A 23,225-nucleotide genomic window follows, 5' to 3' on the forward strand; every position below is an offset into this window, starting at 1 on the left:
TGAATAACTTTCAATAACGAATATTTAAAAAATAAAGTTTTAACATTTTCCAACACACTTTCTGTATCTACTCCTAATAGTTATCAAGATCTCTAAGGTGATGCAAAAGGAACTTTAACTGTAAACAATCATATTGTATGTATTATAATCCTATTGTACTGTACTGCAGCCAGGATCTTGAAATACAAAAGCAAACTGATACAGAAAGTATATTAGGAAGTTGTATAACCTCTTAATACAATAAAGCAAATATTTCTGATAAAGGGGTTTGGAGATTCCAGTTACATACAATGATGGCCAATCCTCAGGATAGGCCACCAATATCTGACCTGTGGGGTGCTGACACCCACTACACCATCACTCAGCTGTTTGGCAATGTGAATGGAGCCAGAAGAGATGACTCAATTCATAGTGTAGTGGCTGTGCCGAGTGACTGCTGCTCAGCTCCCGTTCACTTCTATGGGAGCTGCAGAATTCCAGCATAGTCCCTACACAGTGAATTGAGCCATCTGCTTTCAGCTCCATTCACAGTGTAGATCTCTGCTGTGGCTTTGCCAAGTGGATGATGGGTGGGAGGGCTGGGTGTCACCACCCCGCCAATCAGATATTGATGGCCTTTACTGAGAATAGGTCATCCATGTATACCTGAAGAACCCCGAAAAAATAAATAAATAAATAAAATAAAAACATATCCTGCGGATAGGGAATACGTTTTAGATTGCAGGGGGTCCGACCGCTGCCCCCCCCCCCCCCCCCGTGATCTCCTGTATGGAGCACCGGCTTTCCTCCACAGCGGCGCATGTCATGACCCCCGCCACCCCCATTCAGCTATCTTCAGCTCTCCCATAGAGCTATATGGAGGCGGCCCCCACTTCGGGCGCGGAGGGGGGGGGGGGGGGGGGGGGTCTTGATGCGCAGCTGTAGGGGAGAGCTCCATACAACAGATTGCGGGTAGGGGATACGTTTTTTTTCCACAAGATTTCTCCTTTAAGTATACAGGACATTATCATATCCTCAGTCTGCTATGAATGAGCTTTATCAACACAAATCGGTTAACTATTTTTATGTTCTGAAACGTCTGATAAAACGGTACAAGAGCTACCTTGAAATCAGTTCCCTCGATGAATCTGTTAATGCCGGGCTTTCATTCTTCACCATGCAAGTTAGTGCAGACACCACACCCGCTGCCAGGAGCTTACGGACCCTTGCCTCAACAAACTCTTTCTTGTCCTAACATTGTGCAGCATAAAAATGTGTTATCTTACGCATGAGGACAGCTGCTAAGGCTACTTTCACACTGCCGGTGTGACCCGGCAGTACACCGACCGTTGCATAATGACGGGAATATAGCGGCATAAAAATTAGTGCAATGCTGTTGTGACCCATCCCGATAATGGCCGTTAAAGGCCAAAGAAAAAAAAGAGCCTAACTGACCCGTTACAGGCGGGTCACAACGGCAGTGTGAAAGTAGCCTAAGTTATGGTATACTTACAGCAACATGAAGAGTCTTAGATACAGCTGTTCTCTCCTTACCTTGGGGTGTTCCTCAGGTACATGCTGCTTAGCATACTTGGCCAACTCCAGCATTTGTGGGTCTATTTCCTCTCGATCATAGCTGTTTGAACAGTTTACAAGGGTGGATGCAACTGCAAAAATCACAGTCTTGTCCTGTGACTAGAGAGAGAATTATTATGGGCATTACTAAAAAGATTCAAATTGTGATTTATTTCAATTCCCAAATTTTAAACACCACCCCCTAACCATCTGATATCAGTCATAATGATTACGTCACTATATCAGTATCAATGGTTAACACTTGACCTCTGTGCACAGACTGTTTATCATATTCACTGTATAGAGAAATACATACACAATATTTAACCCCTTAAGGACCAGAGCATTTGTTGCACATCTGACCACTGTCATTTTAAAGCATTTTAATAACTCTAAGATGCTTTTACTTATGAATTTGATTCAGAGATTTTTTTTTGTGTGACATACCGTGTTTCTCCGAAAATAGGACCGGGTCTTATATAAATGTTAGCCCCAAAAAACACACTAGGGCTAATTTTCAGGGTAGGGCTTATTTATTTATGGTAATTTATTTATGCACATTGAACAACATGGCAGTTCCACGGTATTTACCCCCCGTCCCCATTATCATCATGTGATATGCGCATATCACATGATGATAATGGGGGGGGGGTGTAAATGCCCCCCAACGTCCCTAACCCCCCCACCCCCGCCGGTTTATCAGCCCAGCGCTGCACCCCACAATCCCCACATCGGGGTACTGATCATTTGTCACCCATGAGCGCAGCTTCTCTCCCCCCCTGCCAAATAATTATCAGCCACTGCGCTGTATCTATTCCTGTGCCGGGGCTGCAAATATTAAAAAGCAATCTTTAACTTACCTTCGTCCCCCGTTCCCCCATTGCTAAGGCACCGGCCTCATGGTCCCTCCGCTGTTCTTGCCGCTTCCTGGTGTTGTGACGTCTCAGAGCCTTCAGCCTATCACCGGCCGCAGCGATGTCCCGCCTCGGCCAGTGATAGGCTGAGCCGACTGTCATGTTAGAAGCCGGCCGGCGAGCGAAAACAGCGGAGGACAGCGAGGCCGGTTCCTTAGCAACGGGGGAACGGAGGACAAAGGTAAGTTAAAGATTGCTTTTTAATATTTGCAGCCCGGGCATTGTCTAGGTCAGTCGTCTTCAACCTGCAGACCTCCAGATGTTGCAAACATTTGCAACATCTGGAGGTCCGCAGGTTTGAGACCACTGGTCTAGGTATTATTATCGGGGTAGGGCTTATATTGCAGCCCACCCCGATAATCCGGCTAGGGCCTATTTTCGGGGTAGGTACTATTTTCGGGGAACCACGGCATAGTCTACTTTAGCATAGTGGTAAATTTTCATCAATACTTGCATTTTCATGAAACTCCAACATTTCATGAAAAATTTGAAAACTTAGCATTTTTCTAGCTTTGAAGCTCTCTGCTTGTAAGGAAAATAGACATTCTAAATAAATTATATATTGATTCACATATACAATATGTCTACTTTATGTTGGCATCATAAAGTTGACATGTTTTTACTTTTTGAAGACATCAGAGGGCTTCAAAGTATAGCATCAATTTTCCAATTTTTCACAAAAATCTCTAAATCAAAATTTTTCAGGAACAAGTTCAGTTTTGCAGTGAATTTGAAGGTCTTTGTGTTACAAATGCCCCATGGATGGACCCCCCATTATAAAATCTGCACCCCTCAAAGTATTCAAAATGACATTTAGAAAGTTTGTTAACCCTTTAGGTGTTTCACAGGAATAGCAGCAAAGTGGAGGAGAAAATTCAAAATCTTTATTTTTTTTACACTCGCATGTTCTTGTAAACCCTTTTTTTTTCTTCCATTTTTATAAGGGGTAAAAAGGAGAAAAAGCCCCCCAAAATGCGTAACCTAATTTCTCTCAAGTAAGGAAATACCTCATATGTGGACGTAAAGTGCTCTGCGAGCGCACTACAGGGCTCAGAAGCGAAGAAGCAACAATGGGATTTTGGACAGTGAATTTTGCTGAAATGATTTTTGGGGAGCATGTCACATTTAGGAAGCCCCTCTGGTGCCAGAACAGCAAAAAACAACCAACAACTTCCATTCCAACCAAATTCTCTCTCCAAAAGCCTAATGGCGTTCCTTCTCTTCTGAGCATTGCAGTTCGCCCGCAGAGAACTTTACATCCACATATGGGGTATTTCCATACTCAGAAGAAATGGGGTTACAAATTACCCCTTGTGAAAATGAAAAATTTGGGGTAGCACAAAATTTTCATTTTCACGTTCAACTTTAACAAAAATTTGTCAAACACTTGTGAGGTGTTAAGTTTCCGTGAGGGGTGTAGTTTCCAAAATGGGGTCATGTGGGTGTGTTTTTTTTTTGCGTTTATGTCAGAACCGCTGTACCTATCAGCCACCCCTGTGCAAGTCACCAATTTAAGCCCCAAATGTAAATGGTGCTCTCACTCCTGAGCCTTGTTGTGCGCCCGCAGAGCATTTTACGTCCACATATGAGGTATTTCCGTACTCAGGAGAAATTGCGTTACAAATTTTGGGGGTCTTTTTTTCCTTTTACCTTTTGTGAAAATGAAAAGTATGGGGAAACACCAGCATCAATGTAATTTTTTTTTACACTAACATGCTAGTGTAGACCCCAACTTTACCTTTTCATAAGGTGTAAAATGAGAAAAAGCCACCAAAATTTGTAGCGCAATTTCTCCCGGAAATAACCCATATATGGCACTAAACTGTTGCCTTGAAATACGACAGGGCTCCAAAGTGAGAGAACGCCAGGCGCATTTGAGGACTACATTAGGGATTTGCATAGGGACAGACCCGGATGCAAGAATTACACTTTTCTCCTCCACCAAAAATACTGTACGCCAGTGTTCCCCAAACAGGGTGCCCCCGGCCGGCTCCTTACATGATAGTGCGCTCAGCCTATCACCGGCCGAGGCGGGACATCGCTGCGGCCGTTGATACGCTGACGGATCTTTGATGTTCCCATCCCCAGGAAGCAACATGAAGATTGCAGTGGTGAACAATGAGGCCGATACCGGAGCAACGGGGGAGCGAAGGAAGGAGGGTCAAAGTTTATTTTGTTTATCTTTACAGCCCGGACACAGGATTATGTAAAAGTAATCAGTACAGATGTCCTTTATTAATCATTTCCAGCACCACAGCACGCAACTCTTTCATTTAACGTGCCGGTGGCTCACAGGAGGACAGGGGGGTGGGTCAGCGCCCACGGGTCACATATGATTAATTCCCCGATGTGGGGGGCTTACCGTTAAATACCTGCTGCGGCTGATAATTCATTAGGGGGGGGGGGGGTTTAGAGAAGCAGAGCAGTGCCCGCGGGTCACATATGATTAGCTCCCCAGCATGGGGGGGGGGGGGGGTGAAATACCGTTAATACCGTGGAACTGCCATAACTAGCAAAAATACCGTGATATGCATTTTTTTGGTCATACCGCCCAGCACTAGCCTCTGTCTCCACCTCCTGCATTCTGCATCCGCAGGTCTCCACTGTCTGCTGCCGGCCCCCTCTTCCACAGCGGCCGGTAACAGTCACCGCCGCCTTCCAAGGCCGGACAGAGCGGGGATCTCAACTTTAACTCCTCTCCCACCCTGCGATTGGCCAGTCAGTCCTGACTGACAAATTGCAGGGGATAGGAGGAGGTGGTTCCCCTGCCACCTCGCGCCGATCCTTTAGGATAATGTCTCTGACAGCCCTGATCACCCCTGTTTTCTGGGCGATCGGGTCAACAGAGACCCGATAAGCCCGGAAAAGCCGAGATTCGCTGTCAGATTTGGTCGGCGAATCACAGCGATCGCTGACAATGGGATGGGGGGGGGTCCCCACTAGGCAATGTCCTGGGATGTCTGCTGCTATGTTATCAGCATTCATTCCGTTCCGATATCCGCATCCGGACGCAGTGATCCAGGAAAGCTGCACCATAAATGTACGACACTGTGCGCCAAGTACTTCTTAGCAGCACCATACATTTACGGCATATGTCCTAAAGGGGTTAATAAACCATATAGAATCCTTAAATTTTTTTTAGGACTGCTTGCTGTATTGTTACAAAACATAAAGTTATAGCATGATTTAATCTATACACAACATACGTCAAAACGGCCGGCTACAAAAACAGTTTTTGAACAGTACAGATTCATAGAAACATAGAATGTGTCGGCAGATAAGAACCATTTGGCCCATCTAGTCTGCCCAATAACCTGAATCCTATCAATAGTCCCTGGCCTTATCTTATATGAAGGATAATTTATGTCTATCCCATGCATGCTTAAACTCCTTCACTGTATTTGCAGCGACCACTTCTGCAGGAAATGATATGGTAGTGGAGAAGAGTACTGGAAATGGCACTACTCTTGCATAAATCCTCAGGAAACATCAGGCTGTAGCGAATCAATAGTTTATGGATATAAATATAGCAATAAAAAAAGGGCAACATACTCTCTTCCCTTCCTGCAATCTGAGGGAGCGAGTATATTTTCCAAAAGGTGTTATTGCCTTTGTATTGTTTTATGTGTATCAAACTACTGATCCTTCATATCCTGACATTTCCTGAGGGTTTATGCAGCTCCATTTCCAGTACTCTTTATTTTCCCACTCCCATATCACTTCAAGACGGGTTTTCAGCAGGAATACCAGGAGAGTTACTGATAGGCTTGCAGCTCAACTATCCCACGCTACCCCTAAATATGGGGAAATACCTCATAGCATGACCACAAGTGGCTTAAAAGATGAGAGTTCATCTGCTATTGGGGTCTCACAACCAGAGGCTTTTACACAGTCACCAATTGAATTACGCAAGCAAGGCCATCATTCAACCTGTTTAAATATTTAGGGTATATTCTTGGAATGTCTCATACTAGTCTTTTTTTGTTTCCCAAAAAATTTTAAAGTACTGGGAAATCTGTTGGTGCTTTATAAAGAAAATATTACTACTACTCTTTACCAATGATGAATTCCAAAATGACAAGTAGAAAAAAAAAATGATGCCCATCTTGAAACGTTCATAGATCAGTTTGATAAAGACCCAATAGATGGGTTGAAACATTGGGGGGAGATTCTGAAAGAACTTTGCAGCAAAAAAAGATATCAACCACATTTTTAAAGAGCTTTGTGCCGCGGTTTACACAGTTTTGTAAAAGTGGGCGTGTCCATGTATATTGTCCGCTTTACATGATATTTTCAAAGGGGTCAGAGTCCAGCTTACATCAAAAATTTCACACCAGCTTTTTGATAGTGTCGAAATCACAGAAATGGTTGTAGTTTTATTGTTTTTTGTTTTGTTTTTTGGGAAGAGGTGTTATTTAAGTATTAAAAAAAAAAAGAATTATTGAAAAATATTATAAAAACATTTTTATTTTATTCTTGGTCACTGCACCTGCATTCACATTTAAGCTCAGAAATGTTTTATTTATACAGTTATCGCTTGTCTGGGCACTAGTAACCATGGAATATTTAGTGAGATGTTTCCGCCAGAATTTTCTGTGATGTAAAATTTGGCACATAAATTGGCAATTTTGGCACAAAAAATCCAAAATGGCTGCAACAACAAAAAAAAGAGGCGCGAAAATGAATTTTTACATATTTTCAAAGCAGCACAAAAGACCTTTGAAAATGTGAGGAAAAAAAAAGGTGTGAATAATATCGCTGGGACAGGAATTACAGTAGTTTTTGAGAATCTCCACCATTGTGTGTGCACATTTAATAAAGACCCTAGGGGAGATTCTCAAAAACTATTGTAATTTCTGTTCCAGCAATATTCTTTACACCTTTTTTTCTCCTCACATTTTCAAAGGTCTTTTGTGCTGCTCTGAAAATATGAAATTGTGAAAATTCATTTTCGCGTCACCTTTATTTATTCCTCGTCCACCATGACAGCCACCAGAGAGATGGTCCCCTTGGACCTAATAGGAACAGGAACAGAGAGTTTAAAAGCCCCTCCCCTCCCACCATTCCTCAGTGTTTTCCTGTTCCTATTAGGTCCAGGACAGAGCTCCTGGTCTGTTGTGGACTTCAGATTTTTTTTCTTTTCTTTTTATCTTTTTCCATGGGGAGGGTTGCGGTCTCCTCTGGAGCCCCTAACCCATTTCTCCCCCTTAGTCACTGGGAACTTGTCCCGGCCTCTGGGCCCGTGGGGGACTGCACTCCAGTGGAGCTATATGTCCCCACGCTAAGGATACTGCGGTATGCTCCGCCCATGTGCCCTGCACTCGCGCGAGCTACATGTACCTTCATGCTTGTTCATTAGGTTCGGCGGCGCTCCAGGGGACTGTCAGCGGGGGCTCTGTGAGCTGTTGGCGATCTCCTGGGGTCTGTGGCGGTGTATGGACTGCTGCAGCCGGGCACTTTGAGCGTGGATCGGAAGTTCCGGGCTGTACGGAGGTGCCGGCGGGGCGGATGTGATGTCACAAGGCGGCAAAATTTGAATTTCCTGTTTGATAAAGGTAGGAAAATCAGTGTTATCTTTGTCTATGATTGTCCTGTGGCTACCATGGACTCACAGGCTTCCTCCAAGGATGATGCTATGGAGCAGCTTGTTTCTCCTGCTGTGAGCATTTTCCTGCATATTTTCTGCTGCAAATACTTCTCTGTTTAGCTTCTGATTTGTGGTTCCTTCTTTCTTAAAGTGATAAGGAACCTTCACAAAAACCTAAAGCGAAAATTTGCGAATGCGTTTTGTGTTATGCTAAACTTCCGGAGACATAAAAAACAATTATGCAAAAATTGTATATCTAAAGTAGTTCAAGAAGAGAAACCATGTATTTCTGAAGATATGCGATCACTTATTCGCCAAGAAATACAGTCATCTCTGGCCGGACTTAATGTAACTCAGTCTTCTAGCAGTCAGTCATCCATGAATGTTCCATCTGCTGTTAATGTATATCCGACTTTCACCAGTGCTGAGCCAGCTAATGTTTCTTCTGTTGCTACTGGTTACCTACCTAGTAACCCTCTTCAGTATTCATCTGGTTATATGCCTAATTTACAACCTGGTATTCCTTGTGGCAGTCTGGTTAAAGTCGGAGATATTCAGCCTCCAGCTAAAAGACCCAAAGTGGTTCCAGATTCTGATTCTGGGGAGGAGGATCTTGAATCTAGATCAGACATAGAGGGTATGGAAGAAGGAGAAATTTCTCCAGGACCCTCTAAGCCAGTAAATACTAAATATTTTTTCGCATCTGAAGATACTGAGACTCTCCTTTAAAGCAGTTAGGGACGTCATGGGTATTCAGGATGAAGAACATCCTATGACTATTCAGGACGAAATGTTTGGTGGGTTGAGGCCCAGGAAAAGAATGGTCTTTCCCATTCATGAGAATATTAAAAGTATTATTGTTGATGAATGTCAGGAACCGGAGAAGAGACTGGTACTACCTAAAGAGTTCAGATCTCAGTTTCCTTTTGATGATAAAGATGTGGACCTATGGGGGAGATTTATCAAAGGATTTAGACTGGTTTTTCCTGTCTAAATTTGTCGCACAGAAAGTCGCAGTCTAAATATGTGCGACTTTTCTGCGACTTTTGCTGTAGAGGATTTTTAGAAAATGATTCATGCAAGTCTATTTTAGACAGAAATGCATTGGAAAATGCATTGGTGCTGAATTTATCAAGTGCGACAAGTCGCATCTGCCCAAAATACGCTGAAATGTCAGACCATGTTGGAGCAGGTCTAAATGCAGTTTAAGCTGTAGACCCTGAAGTCTGAGCACAGAATTTATCAAGGGCTGTGAGACCTTTGATAAATTAGGAGCACAATAGACAGGAGACTACCACATACGCTGGTCTATAAGCATACCCAGAATAGACTAGATTAGCAAATGTCCCCCATGGTCTGATATACCTAAAATAGACGTTCAAAGGGCAAAGACATCTTCTTTACAACTTTAGTAACCTGAAGATGCCTCTCAGCTGAGAGACCCATTGGATAGGAAAATGGAGGGGCTCTTATGTAAAACGTGGGATTCTACTTCAGCAATGTTAAATCCAAACATTGCCGCCACTAGTGTGGCTAGAGCACTGTATGTGTGGCTTTCTCAATTAGAAGATCATATTGAAAATAAAATGCCTAGAGAGGATCTTCTATCATCTATTCTCATGTTGAAGTTAGCAACAGGTTATCTTGCAGATGCCTCAGTGGAGACGGTCAGAATGGCCGCTAGATCGGCTGCTCTCTCAAATTCAGCAAGGCGGGCTTTATGGCTTAAAAACTGGACGGGTGATAACACTTCTAAATCTAGATTATGTGGTGTTCCCTGTCTAGGTAAAGTAATGTTTGGCCAACCATTGGACGACATCCTTGAGAAGGCGGCAGAAAGGAAAAAGAAATTTCCTGAAGAGAAATCTAGCCAACCGCAGAAAACTTTTCGTCCCCAAACAAGAAACAAGTTCTCAAACTTTAGAGGTAAGGGGAAGTCGGGGAGGTAGAGTTACCAAAAGGGGGGTAAAGGATAATACTTTATCATTAACCCCTCCCAAAAAACAAACTACTGGATCCTGAATCTGATAAAATCGGGATACAGTATAGAATTCTCGTCTCTCCCTCCCAGATTTTTAGTCTCAAACCAATCTTCTACTACTCTTCAGTCCAGAAAGATAGAGGGCGTCCAAAATCTGCTTCATCTGGGTGCCATTTCCCGCATTCCTGTCTCGGAACAGGGCAAGGGTCACTATTCTTCCCTGTTTCTAGTACAGAAACCAAATGGCTCTTTTCGTACAATCATAAACTTGAAGTTCCTCAACAGGTTAATTGTGTACAAAAAAATTCAAAATGGAATCTTTGAAAACAGCAATCCCAATGATTGCCCCAGGGGCTTTAAAGGGGTTCTCCAGTGACATCACACGGGGGCGGGGGCGTGACGTCACATGCCGCCGGCTCTGCGGTCGAGCGTAATCAGACCCGGAGACGTTCCGGGGACTGATTACAATCGGGGTGCCGTGTGCATGATCGCGGGCGTCCCCAGCTGCGGGATCAGGCATCTTATCCCCTATCCTTTGGATAGGGGATAAGATGTGTAAGCACCGGAGTACCCCTTTAATGATAACTATGGATCTAAAAGATGCACATGCACCATGTAACGATTCATGCAGATTTTCAGAAATCTCAGATTTTTAGTGTGTCTCAACGGGGAGATTCTTCATTTCCAGTTTGTAGCCCTCCCGTTTGGGATCGCATCAGCCCCCAGACTTTTCACGAAGTTAATGGCGGAGGTAGTTGCCTCTTTAAGACTAAAAAATATTGTCATCATCCCATATCTGGACGATCTACTTATATCAGCAGGTTCTCCAGAGCTTCTAAAAATCCATCAACACCAAGTAATCTGTTGTCTACAGGAATTCGGTTAGATTTTAAACCTGGAAAAATCGGATCTAGTTCCGAGCCACACAAAATTATTCCTGGGAATGACTCTGGACTCTGTATTGAGAACCACGTTCCTTCCAAGGGAAAAAATTACCTCTCTTCAAGAGAAAATCTCAAGTTTTCTGAGGAAAAAATTGGTTTCAGTGAGAGAAGCCATGTCCATACTGGGCTCCATGACTTCTACTATCCCGGCTGTCCAGTGGGCTCAGTTCCACTCACGTATGCTGCAAGCCCTGACTGTCAGTATGGGACAAAACCCAACTTTCCCTAGAAAATAAATTTCATCTATCCCCCAGGGTATCGAGGTCTCTGAATTGGTGGCTGAAAGAAGCAAACCTTCAGAGGGGGGTTTGTTGGTTCCCGGACCAAACAATTATGACTACAGATGCAAGCGCCTGGGGCTGGGGAGCCCACATAAACCAACAATACTTCCAAGGTCAGTGGCCTCATCTGGAAAAGTTCTCATCAAACTACAAGGAGTTGAGAGCGATATGGGAATCTCTACAACCAGCCAAGCATCTGGTAGTAAATCAGAACTTAAAAGGTGTATTCAGACAACTCTACAGCAGTAGCGTTCATCAAACACCAAGGTGGCACAAAACACAGAGCGCTACAAGCGATATCTGCAAGAATTTTTGTTTGGTCAGAAACAAATGTAGCCTCCATCACGGCAGTGCATTTAAAGGGTTCCTGCAATCTAGTGGCGGATTTCCTGAGTCGGAAGATTTTAGACCCAGGGAATGGTCCTTGAATCCTCTGATTTACCAGTCTCTAGTAAACACATGGAGAAACCCATGTATAGATCTGTTTGCATCTCGGACAAATGCGAAAGTGGAGAGATTTTTTTCTCTGAACCCAAGGGACAATCCAGAAGCAGTGGATGCTCTAGCCCAAGCTTGGAACTTTCCTCTGGTCTATGCGTTCCCTCCAATTCCTTTAATTGCCAGGTCACTAGCGAAAATTCGAGACAGCAGGCTGACAGTATTACTTGTGGCTCCCTTTTGGCCAAAAAGGGGCTGGTTCTGCCTTCTGAAAAGTTTAGCTAGAGGCCATCGTTATCCTTTACCTCTGATGGACAATCTTCTCCTCCAGGGACCAGTTTCGCATCAAGGAATTCAAAATCTACAACTCCCGGCTTGGATTTTGAGGAGTCGATTTTAAAACAAAAAGGTCTGTCTAAAAAAGTAATTGCTACACTTCTAAAAAGTAGAAAACCTTCTACATCTAAAATTTATATGAAGATCTGGAACAAATTTGTGGACTGAATGTCTCCTAAAAAAATTTATCTTTCCAAACCTGATATCCCCGGTATCTTAGACTTCTTACAAGAGGGGTTTGAAAAGGGTTTATCGGTAAGTACTCTTAAAGTCCAGGTGGAGGCTTTAGGGGCAGTATTTGATCAGCAGATAGCTGCTGATCACCGCTGGATAAAACGGTTCTTTAGGGCCTTAGTCAGAATTAAACCTAGGATTCCAGTTTGGACTCCTTCCTGGAATCTGAATTGGGTCCTTTCAGGACTTACAGTTACTTCCTTTGAACCTTTGGAAGAAATCTCCCTAAGATTTTTGACTTCTTAATTGCTATTACAACTGCTCGGAGAGTGGGGGAGATCCAAGCCCTGTCAATTAGAGAACCTTACATGACTATTTCAAACAACAGAGTGACTCTGAGGTTGGATCCGGCCTTTTTACCAAAAGTTGCTTCTAATTTCCACAGATCACAAGAGATTGTGCTCCCTTCTTTCTGTGATAATCCTAGGAATGAGCAAGAAAAAGCTTTCGACACTCTAGATGTCAGGAGATGTCTGTTAAGATATCTAGAAGTAACTAATCCTTGGAGAAAAGACGACAACTTACTTTTACAATTTCAGGGGCCTAACAAAGGCAAAAAACCCTCAAAAGACTATTGCGAGGTGGCTAAAAAAACGGTCATCTCTGAAGTTTATGTATCTAAAGGGGAAGCAGTCCCGAAAGGACTTAAAGCTCACTCTACTAGAGACATGTCTATTTCATGGGCTGAAAAATCTGCTGCTTCCATAGATCAAATCTGCAAAGCTGCCACCTGGTCTAGTTCCCATACTTTCTTTAAGCATTATAGGCTTGATCTTTCAGATAGTCAGGCTCTTTCCTTTGGTAGGAAAGTTCTACATGCTATTGTCCCACCCTAAATTATTTATTTGGTATTTCTCTGGTGGCTGTCATGGTGGACGAGGAATAAAAGTTAGAATTATGACTTACCAATAATTCGGTTTCTTTGAGTCCACCATGACAACCCCTTCATACCCCTCCTTGTTATATTATTTTTATTATATTTGTGTTACCTATTCATCTTATCCTGTCCCTAAAGGGTAATTTGTAAAACACTGAGGAATGGTGGGAGGGGAGGAGCTTTTAAACTCTGTTCCTGTTCCTATTCGGTCCAAGGGGACTATCTCTTTGGTAGCTGTCATGGTGGACTCAAAGAAACCGAATTATCGGTAAGTCATAATTCTGCTTTTTTTTGCGGCCAAATTTTTTTTTGCAGCCGTATCAGATTTTTTTTGTGACAAAATTGCAGAATATTCCATGGTTACTAGTGCCATGTATAAATAAAACATTTCTGAGCTTAAATGTGAGTGATTGATTTTTTTTTTTGGGCGCAAAATTCTTTGAGAATCTCCCCCACTGTTTTGTTGATTATCTTTCCCCGAGTCTCTTTCTCTATTGGGATTCAACACTTTGTTATTCTAGAATAAAGTTTGCGACTCTTTGTAGTTTATTTTGACAGGGAATACTTTTCAGTTTGAGGACTTTTGGTTTGCCCAAATCGGGGGAGTGGCCATGGGTACGCCTGTCGCGTGTACCCTGGCCAACCTCTTCCTTGCTATGTTTGAGAGAAGATTCATATTTTCAGGAACCAACCCTTTTCTAAAGTTCATCCATTGCTATAGGAGATTCATGGACGACTTGTTCATTGTGTCCTCTTTTGAGGACTTCGTGTCCGCCCTAAATTCTTCCAATGATATAAACTTCACTTGGAAGATGGGTCGCCATGAATTGGAATTCCTAGATGTCTTAGTTAGACTGAAGGATGGGAATCTGAGCACTGTTGGATATAGGAAACCGACAGCATGTAATGCCTTATTACACTTTACCAGTTATCATCCAGAACATGTCCATAGGGCTTTACCGTACGGACAGTTTCTGAGGTTAAAAAGAATCAACAGTGATCCCCTCAGATTACGCATCGCAAGCTTATGATTTACAGCAACGTCTATTGAATAGGGGATACCCTCCATCAGTCATAAATGAAGCAAAGAGAAGAGCAGCAGGGTGTTCTCGTAGAGATCTTCTGTACAAATACAGATACACAAAGAAAATGAAGTCAGATTCTCATTTGCATTCAAATATAGCCCAATAGCATGTAAGATAAGAAAATCTATACTGGACCATTGGTCATTATTACAGAGTGATGCAGATTTAGCCCCCTTGACTACTCAAAGACCTCTAATCACCTTCAAAAGATGCAAAACTATTGCAGATATGCTAGTCCAAAGCAGTCTTTCAAAATCTGAAAAAACTAATTGGCTGCGAAGTTCAGTTTCCCCTGGTAACCATCGCTGTGGTACTTGCACATGGTGCAAAAATATATGCACAGATAAATTCATTGTGATAGGAGGGGAGCAAATCCATTTTAAAGATAGTTTCTGTTGTAGAACCTCCTATGTGGTATATGGAATCAAGTGTACCTGTGAGAGCTTTTACATTGGTTGCACTATTCGCTCAATGAATGCAAGATTCAGAGAACATGCTCATTGACTTAAAACCAAAAAAGGTTCAACCAGGTTTATTGAACACATAGCGGAAGCACATGAAAATAATGATAAATCTTTAATGTTCTTTAGTATTGAGCGAGTAGGTGCAAAAGATGGAGTAGACAAACGCAAGCTATTATTGCAACAAGAAGCTAAATGGATTATCCGCACACGGGCAGAAGGCAATTTGGGGTTGAATGATATGTTAGACCTTAGTTTATTTGTATAGTTCATGTCCTATATTAATATGGTATATTGTTTTTAACCCCTTCACGACGAGTGACGTACATGTACGGCGCCGCGAAGTGTCACTTGGTGCGCAGCGACGTACATGTACGTCGCGGGGTTCCGGGAGCGCCGCGTCACCGGTAGCGGTGATCGGGACGGGATTACTGCTGTTATCTAACAGCAGGCATCCCGGCACATCGCCGAGGGGGGTCCTGAGACCCCCCCCCCCCCCCATGACTGCAAATCGCAGGTCAATTCAGACCTGCGATCTACGCGATTCCGGGTCATGCGGGTCACTGGTGACCCGGAGACCCGGAAAATAAGAGGGATCGTGGGTGTCCAAGACACCCTCGATCCCCCTAATGGGATAGGAGTTTGGTGGCAGGGGTGCCACCCCTCCTATCCCTGCTATTGGTCGGCCGAGCGACCGACCGATAGCAGACCGGGGGAGGGGGGGGGGGGGGGTTAAAGTTCGGTTCCCCCGCTTTGTCCACCTATCGGTGTCCGGGCAAAACAGGGGACCCGTCCAGGGAAGGTCGGCGCCGAAGGTCCCTACCTGGATCCCGGATCCCCGTTCGCGATCCTCCCCCACGTGCGGCGGCGGCGGCAGCAATACTTCCGGGTCCTGCTAGGCGAGTTGTTGCCTAGCAACATCCGGAGGGCCACAGTTTACAGTAGTCTCTAAACCGTGGCCCTCCAGATGTTGCAAAACTACAACTCCCAGCATGCCCAGACAGCTGTTTGCTGTGTGGGCATGCTGGGACTTGTAGTTTTGCAATATTTAGAGGGGTTCAGGTTGTAGATCACTAAGTGGTCTCAAACTGTAGCCCTCCAGATGTTGCAAAACTACAACTCTCAGCATGCCCAGACAGCAGTTTGCTGTCTGGGCATGCTGCGAGTTGTAGTTTTGCAACATCTGGAGGGCCACAGTTTTGAGACCACTGGACAGTGATTTACAACCTGAACCCCTCTAAATCTTGCAAAACTACAGCTCCCAGCATTCAGGAACAGCATAAGGCTGTCTTGGCATGCTGGGAGTTGTACTTGCGTGCCTCCAGCCATTGCATAACTACATCTCCCAGCATGCCCTTCCGCAATCAGTACATGCTGGGAGTTGTAGTTTTGCAACAGCTGGAGGCACACTGGTTGGAAAATACTGAGTTAGGTTCTATGACCTAACGCAAGGTTTTCCAGCCAGTGTGCCTCCAGCTGTTGCAAAACTACAACTCCCAGCATGCATGGTCTGTCAGTGCATGCTGGGAGTTGTAGTTTTGACCCCCCTCCCATGTGAATGTACAGGCTACATTCACACTGGAGGCAGATTACAGTGAGTTCCCCGCTACAAATTTGAGCTGCGGCAAATTTTCCGCCGCAGCTCAAACTCCTAGCGGGAGACTCAGTGTAATCCGCCGTCAGTGTGAATGTAACCTAAAAACACTACACTACACTACCATAAAATAAAGAGTAAAACACTACATATACACACGTACACTGCCCCCCCACCACCCCCCTCCCTAATAAAAATTAAAAACGTATTGTACGGCAGTGTTTCTAAGATGGAGCCTCCAGCTGTTGCAAAACAAAAACTCCCAGCATTTCGGGACAGCAATTGGCTGTCCAAGCATGCTGGGAGTTTAGCAACAGCTGGAGGCACCCTGATTGGGAATCACTGGCATAGAATACCCCTATGTCCACCCCTATGCAAGTCCCTAATTCAGGCCTCAAATGCGCATGGCACTCTCACTTTGGAGCCCTGTCGTATTTCAAGGCAACAGAATAGGGTCACATATGGGGTATCGCCGTACTCGGGAGAAATTGCCTAACAAATTTTGGGGGGCTTTTTCTCCTTTTACCCCTTATGAAAAGGAACAGTTGGGGTCTACACCAGCATGTTCGTGTAAAAAAATAAAAAAAATTTACACTAACATGCTTGTGTTGCCCTATACTTTTCATTTTCACAAGAGGTAAAAGGGAAAAACGCCCCCCAAAATCTGTAACGCAATTTCTCCCAAGTACGGAGATACCCCATTTGTGGGCGCAAAGTGCTCTGGGGGCGCACAACAAGGCCCAGGAGGGAGAGTGCACCATGTACATTTGAGGTGATTTGCACAGGGGTGGCTGATTATTACAGCGGTTCTGACAAACGCCAAAAAAAAAAAAAAAAAAAACACACCCACATGTGACCCCATTTTGGAAACTACACCCCTCACGGAATGTAATAAGGGGTACAGTGAGAATTTACACCCCACAGGTGTCTGACGGATCTTTGGAACAGTGGTCCGTGAAAATGAAAAATTTTGCACAGCCCACTGTTTCAAAGATCTGTCAGACACCAGTGGGGGGGGGGGGGGGGTAAATGCTCACTGTACCCCTCATTACATTCTGTGAGGGGTCTAGTTTCCAAAATGGTATGTCATGTGGGTTTTTTTCTGCTGTCCTGGCACCATAGGGGCTTCCTAAATGAGACATGCCCCCCGAGCAAAATTTGCTCTCAAAAAGCCAAATATGGCGCCTTCTCTTCTGAGCATTGTAGTTCGCCCGCAGTGCACTTCAGGTCCACTTATGGGGTACCTCCATACTCAGAAGAGATGGGGTTACAAATTTTGGGGGGTCTTTTCTGCTATTAACCCTTGCAAAAATGTGAAATTTGGGGGGAAACCCACATTTTAGTGAATTTTTTTTTCTTTTACATATGCAAAAGTCGTGAAACACCTGTGGGGTATTAAGGCTCACTTTATCCCTTGTTACGTTCCTCAAGGGGTCTAGTTTCCAAAATGGTATGCCATGTGTTTTTTTTTTTGCTGTCCTGCACCATAGGGGCTTCCTAAATACAACATGCCCCCCGAGTAAAATTTGTTCTCAAAAAGCCAAATAGGACTCCTTCTCTTCTGAGCATTGTAGTTCGTCCGCAGTGCACTTCAGGTCCACTTATGGGGTACCTCCATACTCAGAAGAGATGGGGTTACAAATTTTGGGGGGGTCTTTTCTGCTATTAACCCTTTAAAAAATATGTGAAATTTGGGGGAAAACCAACATTTTAGTGAAAAAAATAAAAAAAATTTTTTACATATGCAAAAGTCGTGAAACACCTGTGGGGTATTAAGGCTCACTTTATTCCTTGTTACATTCCTTAAGGGGTCTAGTTTCCAAAATGGTATGCAATGTGTTTTTTTTTTTGCTGTTCTGGCACCATAGGGGCTTCCTAAATGCGACATGCCCCCCAAAAACCATTTCAGAAAAACGTACTCTCTAAAATCCCCTTGTCGCTCCTTCGCTTCTGAGCCCGCCGAACAATTTACATAGACAATTTACATTTCTCGAGAGAAATTGGGCTACAAATACAAGTATACATTTTCTCCTTTTACCCCTTGTAAAAATTCAAAAATTGGGTCTAGAAGAACATGAGAGTGTAAAAATGAAGATTTTGAATTTTCTCCTTCACATTGCTGCTTTTCCTGTGAAACACTTAAAGGGTTAAAACATTTACTGAATGTCATTTTGAATACTTTGGGGGGTGCAGTTTTTATAATGGGGTCATTTATGGGGTATTTCTAATATGAAGACCCTTCAAATCCACTTCAAACCTGAACTGGTCCCTGAAAAATTGTGAGTTTGAAAATTTTGTGAAAAATTGGAAAATTGCTGCTGAACTTTGAAGCCCTCTGGTGTCTTCCAAAAGTAAAAACTCGTCAATTTTATGATGCAAACATAAAGTAGACATACTGTATATCTGAATCCAAAAAAAAAATTATTTGGAATATCCATTTTCCTTACAAGCAGAGAGCTTCAAAGTTAGAAAAATGCAAAATTTTTAATTTTTTCATCAAATTTTGAGATTTTTCACCAAGAAAGGATGCAAGTTACCACAAAAATTTACCACTGCGTTGAAGTAGAATATGTCACGAAAAAACTATCTCAGAATCAGAATGATAAGTAAAAGCATTCCAGAGAATGTTTAAACTGACAGTGGTCAGATTTGCAAAAAAGGGCTTTGTCCTAGAGGTGAAAATGGGCTCCGTCCTTAAGGGGTTAATGTGTATTTTGTAGTGTTTTTGTACACTTTTTTTTAATCCACATTGTACAAAATCGCCTCACCTACATAAGAAAGTAAGAGTATTTAATCCTTGCCCGCAGGTGAGGGGGGAGTGGTATGAAGAAGCTCTACCAGTGCAAAATAGCTATCCCCTCCTGTTGGCGTCCCACGTGTTTGCACCTGCCGAATGTTTGCTTTCTCTTGGAATAAAGTACAGTATTTTACCATATGGAGAGTGCCTCCGACATCTCTATTGAATCATGTTTTGTACTACTATGCTAATACCGGATTGAGCACCACTACATATACATTTATTCCTTTGACTGTACGTCACAACTGTGCCCCACAGCATTCTAACACAGTCTGTGCACCAGTGCCGGCCTTCACTGTTTCTAATTGCAGTTATTATAAAATAGCAATGGCCAGGCAATAGGCATGCTGACATTTCTTACACAGACAACAGTAAAACTGGGGTTAATAACAAAGATTATGTAATTGTTGTACCTTTGCTAGGCTGAACATTACTTGCATAGCTGCCTTATCTTCTACAAACTCCTCTTTCACGTCAGCATCAAATGTTAAATAGGCCAAGCCTTCCACAGCCCAACGTCGGGTGCTGGCCTGAATGCTCTCATTGCACAGCCACCTGTAAATACATACAGAATCAAGGTCAATACAGGACAAGTATGGCCTATTCATTTATCCATGCATGTTATACTGTAAGGTTGTAAATATGCAACTCACTTCCGACACTGCTTTGCTAGCTTAAGAGTGGAGCCTTCTGCAAACTGTTTCATGCTGAAGTCAGTTCCTCCTGCTGATCCCAGCTTACAAAGACCCTGCAAAGGAATATCACAGTTTAGCAAATGAAGAAAGATGCATTCACCACTCCGACCTTCCTATGCAATGGGATTTAGCTTGGGGACTAATGGAAACCTCTCCACAGTAGCAATCCGGTGCTCACCCAAAACAGTAAGTCCACAAAAATCTGAAGGTAAGAAATTAGCAGGCGGCACTCTTGGATCTTTGCAATTAAAACCGGTTCTTTTTGCCTTATAGGTATAGTGTGTTCCTCTCTGCTTGAGACCTGCTCTAAGGCAATAAAGAAGCGGTTTTAATTGCAAAGATTCCGGAGAGCCGCCTGCTAATTTCTTACCTTCAGAATATCAGTTTGTAGCCAGAAAGCAGAGAACACGAGCTTCTATAGTACAAATGTTATACATAATACAGACGCACCACTAAGGCTCGAATTCGGATTGCATCATTCTCATTTTTCTTGTATATATCTTTCAGCAGTGCCACACCATTGGCAGTGATGAAGGAGGCTCTCTTGGCTTTTCCAGCTGCATGGATAAGTGCTTCCACTGCCACCTGCTGGTCAATCTCTCGTTCAGAGGCGCACAGTGCTATGATGCTGTCCATTATGCCAGAAAGTTCTAGAGTTCGGTTTCCAGCATCAAAAGGCCCTTGCAACAGGCATGAGACTGTCTGTATTGCACGGAGCTTTCCATCCATACCGTGGTTTTCAAACAAGCTCCTAGATATCAGAAAATACAAGAATAAATAGTTTACAAACCATTTTTAAGATTCACTCCAAAATATATAATGTCAACGTAAGCAATATTAGGACATTGTTTAAAATACTGAGGGTAAGCGGTAAAAGGAGATTTTTTAACACTTACCGTAAAATCTCTTTCTCGAAGGATCCATTGGGGGGGGGGGGGGGGGGGGAGACAGACCGTGGGGGTATGCTGCTGTCTCTAGGAGGTGTGACACTATGGCAACAAGAAAGTCGGCTCCTCCCAGCAGGATATACCTGCCTCCAGGCCCTGAGCTAATCAGTTTTAGTACCAGAGCAATAGGAGAGGACCGACAGGTCAAGGAAAAAAAAAAAACTGTCCGAGAACCAGAAGAAAAGATATAACTGAACACACCCTCGGACAGAGAACACAAGAGAACCCCAAAAGGGTGGGAGTTGTGTCCCCCAAAGGATCCTTTGAGAAAGAGATTTTACGGTAAGCGTTAAAAATCTCCTTTTCTCTATCGGCTCCATTGGGGGACACAGACCGTGGGACGTACCAAAGCCGTCCCTTGGGTGGGCAGATAGTCAGGCAGACAGCTGTTCCACTACCGCCTGCATTAGTTTACGGCCAAGACTAGCATCAGCCGATGCAAAGTTATGAACCCGGTAGAACCTCGAGAAAGTGTGCAAAGACGAACAGTAGCCGCCTTGCAAATCTGCAAGGCCGAGGCTTTGTTCTGGAGAGCCCAGGATGCCCCAACAGAAACGGGTAGAATGAGCCACAACCCTGAAGGGAGGAATCTTCCCCCTACAGCGATAGGCTTCCAAAATGGCAGACCGGATCCACCGAGAAGTGGTAGCCTTGAAAGCAGGTTGTCCCTTACGACGACCTTCCGTAAGGACGAAAAAGGAATCCCACTGACGAAACAAAGAGGAGATAGAGAGGTAATACCTAACAGCCCGAACCACATCCAGTTTGTGGAGTAAATGCTCCTTAGGATGAGAAGGAGCGGGACAAAAGGACGGAAGAACAATGTCCTCATTGAGATGAAAGGCCGAAACAACCTTAGACAAAAAGGAAGGAACTGGTCGGAAGAGAACCTTGTCCTGGTGAATCACTAGAAACGGAGAACGGCAGAAGAGAGCTGCAAATTCAGACACCCTCCGAATGGAGGTGATAGCCACAAGAAACGCCACTTTCCAAGGAAAGAGGCACAGGGACACCTTCCCTAAGGGGTTCAAAAGGTTCACCTTGGAGGACACCCAGAACCCGATTCAAGTCCCAAGGAAGAGAAGGTGACCGATAAGGAGGGGCAGCATGCGCCACTCCTTGAAGGAAGGTCCGGACATGAGAATTAGAAGCCAGAGGATGCTGGAAAAGAATAAAAAAGGCCAAAACCTGACCCTTAAGGGAACTGAAAGACAACCCCAGTCCCAATCCCGACTGCAAGAAGACAGGGGACAGAAAAGGTAACCGGAGACAAGACCTGAGCTTCACACCAACGAAAATAAGACCGCCAGGTACGGTGGTAAATTTTCGCCGAGGAGGGCTTGCGAGCCCTGAGCATGGTGCGAATGACTTAGAGAAACCACGGGTTCTCAAAAACCGCGGTCTCAACCGCCATGCCATCAAATGCAGAGACTGTAAAAAGGGGTGGCAAAGAGGACCCTGAGACAGCAGGTCTGAACAAAGTGGAAGGCGCAGTGGAGTGTCGTCCAGGAGCCTGACCATGTAGGCGTACCACGACCTACGGGGCCAATCTGGAGCTACCAGTATGGCAGGAACATCCTCCGCTTTGAGCTTCCTCAGAACCCTGGGAAGGAGCGGAAGGGGAGGGAACAGATTGGGCAGAGCAAACCCCGCCCAAGGAATCATTAGGGCGTCCACGGCTAGAGCCAGGGGCTCCCGAAACTGACACAATGGAAGGATCTTCCGATTGTGCCGACGCGAAGAGGTCCTCGTCTGGAATGCCCCAGAGGTCGCAGATCTGCGCGAAGATCTCTCGATGCAGGGACCACTCTCCGGGGTTGGCTGAGGACCGGCTAAGGAAATCCGCTTCCCAGTTGAGCACACCCGGAATGTGAATAGTCAAATTGCCGGAACCTTGTTTTCCACCCAGATGAAAAACCTTTGTCACCTCGGCCATGGCTGCCGAGCAGCGAGTGTCGCCTTGCCGATTTATGTACGCTACGGCCGTGGAGTTGTCCGACTGGACGCGGAAAGGACGGGACTGAAGCAGGGACTCCCAAAGAAGAAGACAAAGAAGAATCGCCCTCAGTTCCAAGATGTTTATCGGAAGGAGGGCTTCCCAGGGAGACCAGAGGCCTTGAATCGTCCAGTCCCTGAACACACCGCCCCAGCCCGACAGACTGCCATCTGTTGTAACTACCTGCCAGTGGAGGGGAAGAAATATGATCGCCCTTGAAGAAGAAAGGGGGAAGCGGAGCCACCAGAACAGAGACTGACGGATCCGACGAGGGAGAGTAATCTTGCAATCGAGAGACAGAGGAGATCTGTCCCATCGAGAGAGAGAATCGCCAGTTGAAGGGGACGGTAATGAAACTGGGCAAACGGTACGGCTTCCATGGCCGCTACCATCCGACCCAAGACTTCCATGCAATTGCGGATGGAAACTGGGGCCTGGGCCCGAAGAGAGCGGACTCCTGACAGGAGCGTCAGACGTTTGTCCGTCGGAAGGCAAGTCCGGGCA

The 23,225-nt window shown here is 44.5% G+C and overlaps 1 protein-coding gene across 4 annotated transcripts in view; it reads right to left on the reverse strand.

Moving 5' to 3' along the window:
• UNC45A (unc-45 myosin chaperone A) overlaps positions 1-23,225 on the reverse strand; it is a 67,137-nt gene that overhangs the window by 17,122 nt on the left and 26,790 nt on the right. For all 4 annotated transcript variants that reach the window (XM_056572032.1, XM_056572029.1, XM_056572030.1 and 1 more), the window contains exons 10-14: positions 20,229-20,529; positions 19,737-19,831; positions 19,497-19,638; positions 1,534-1,674; positions 1,103-1,230 (exon numbers count right to left, since the gene is read on the reverse strand). In XM_056572032.1, the coding sequence (XP_056428007.1) occupies positions 1,103-1,230; positions 1,534-1,674; positions 19,497-19,638; positions 19,737-19,831; positions 20,229-20,529 (807 nt within the window). The remainder of the gene's footprint in view (positions 1-1,102; positions 1,231-1,533; positions 1,675-19,496; positions 19,639-19,736; positions 19,832-20,228; positions 20,530-23,225) is intronic.

The sequence above is a fragment of the Hyla sarda genome, chromosome 4 (genome assembly GCF_029499605.1).
Source record: "Hyla sarda isolate aHylSar1 chromosome 4, aHylSar1.hap1, whole genome shotgun sequence".
Lineage (NCBI taxonomy): Eukaryota > Metazoa > Chordata > Amphibia > Anura > Hylidae > Hyla > Hyla sarda.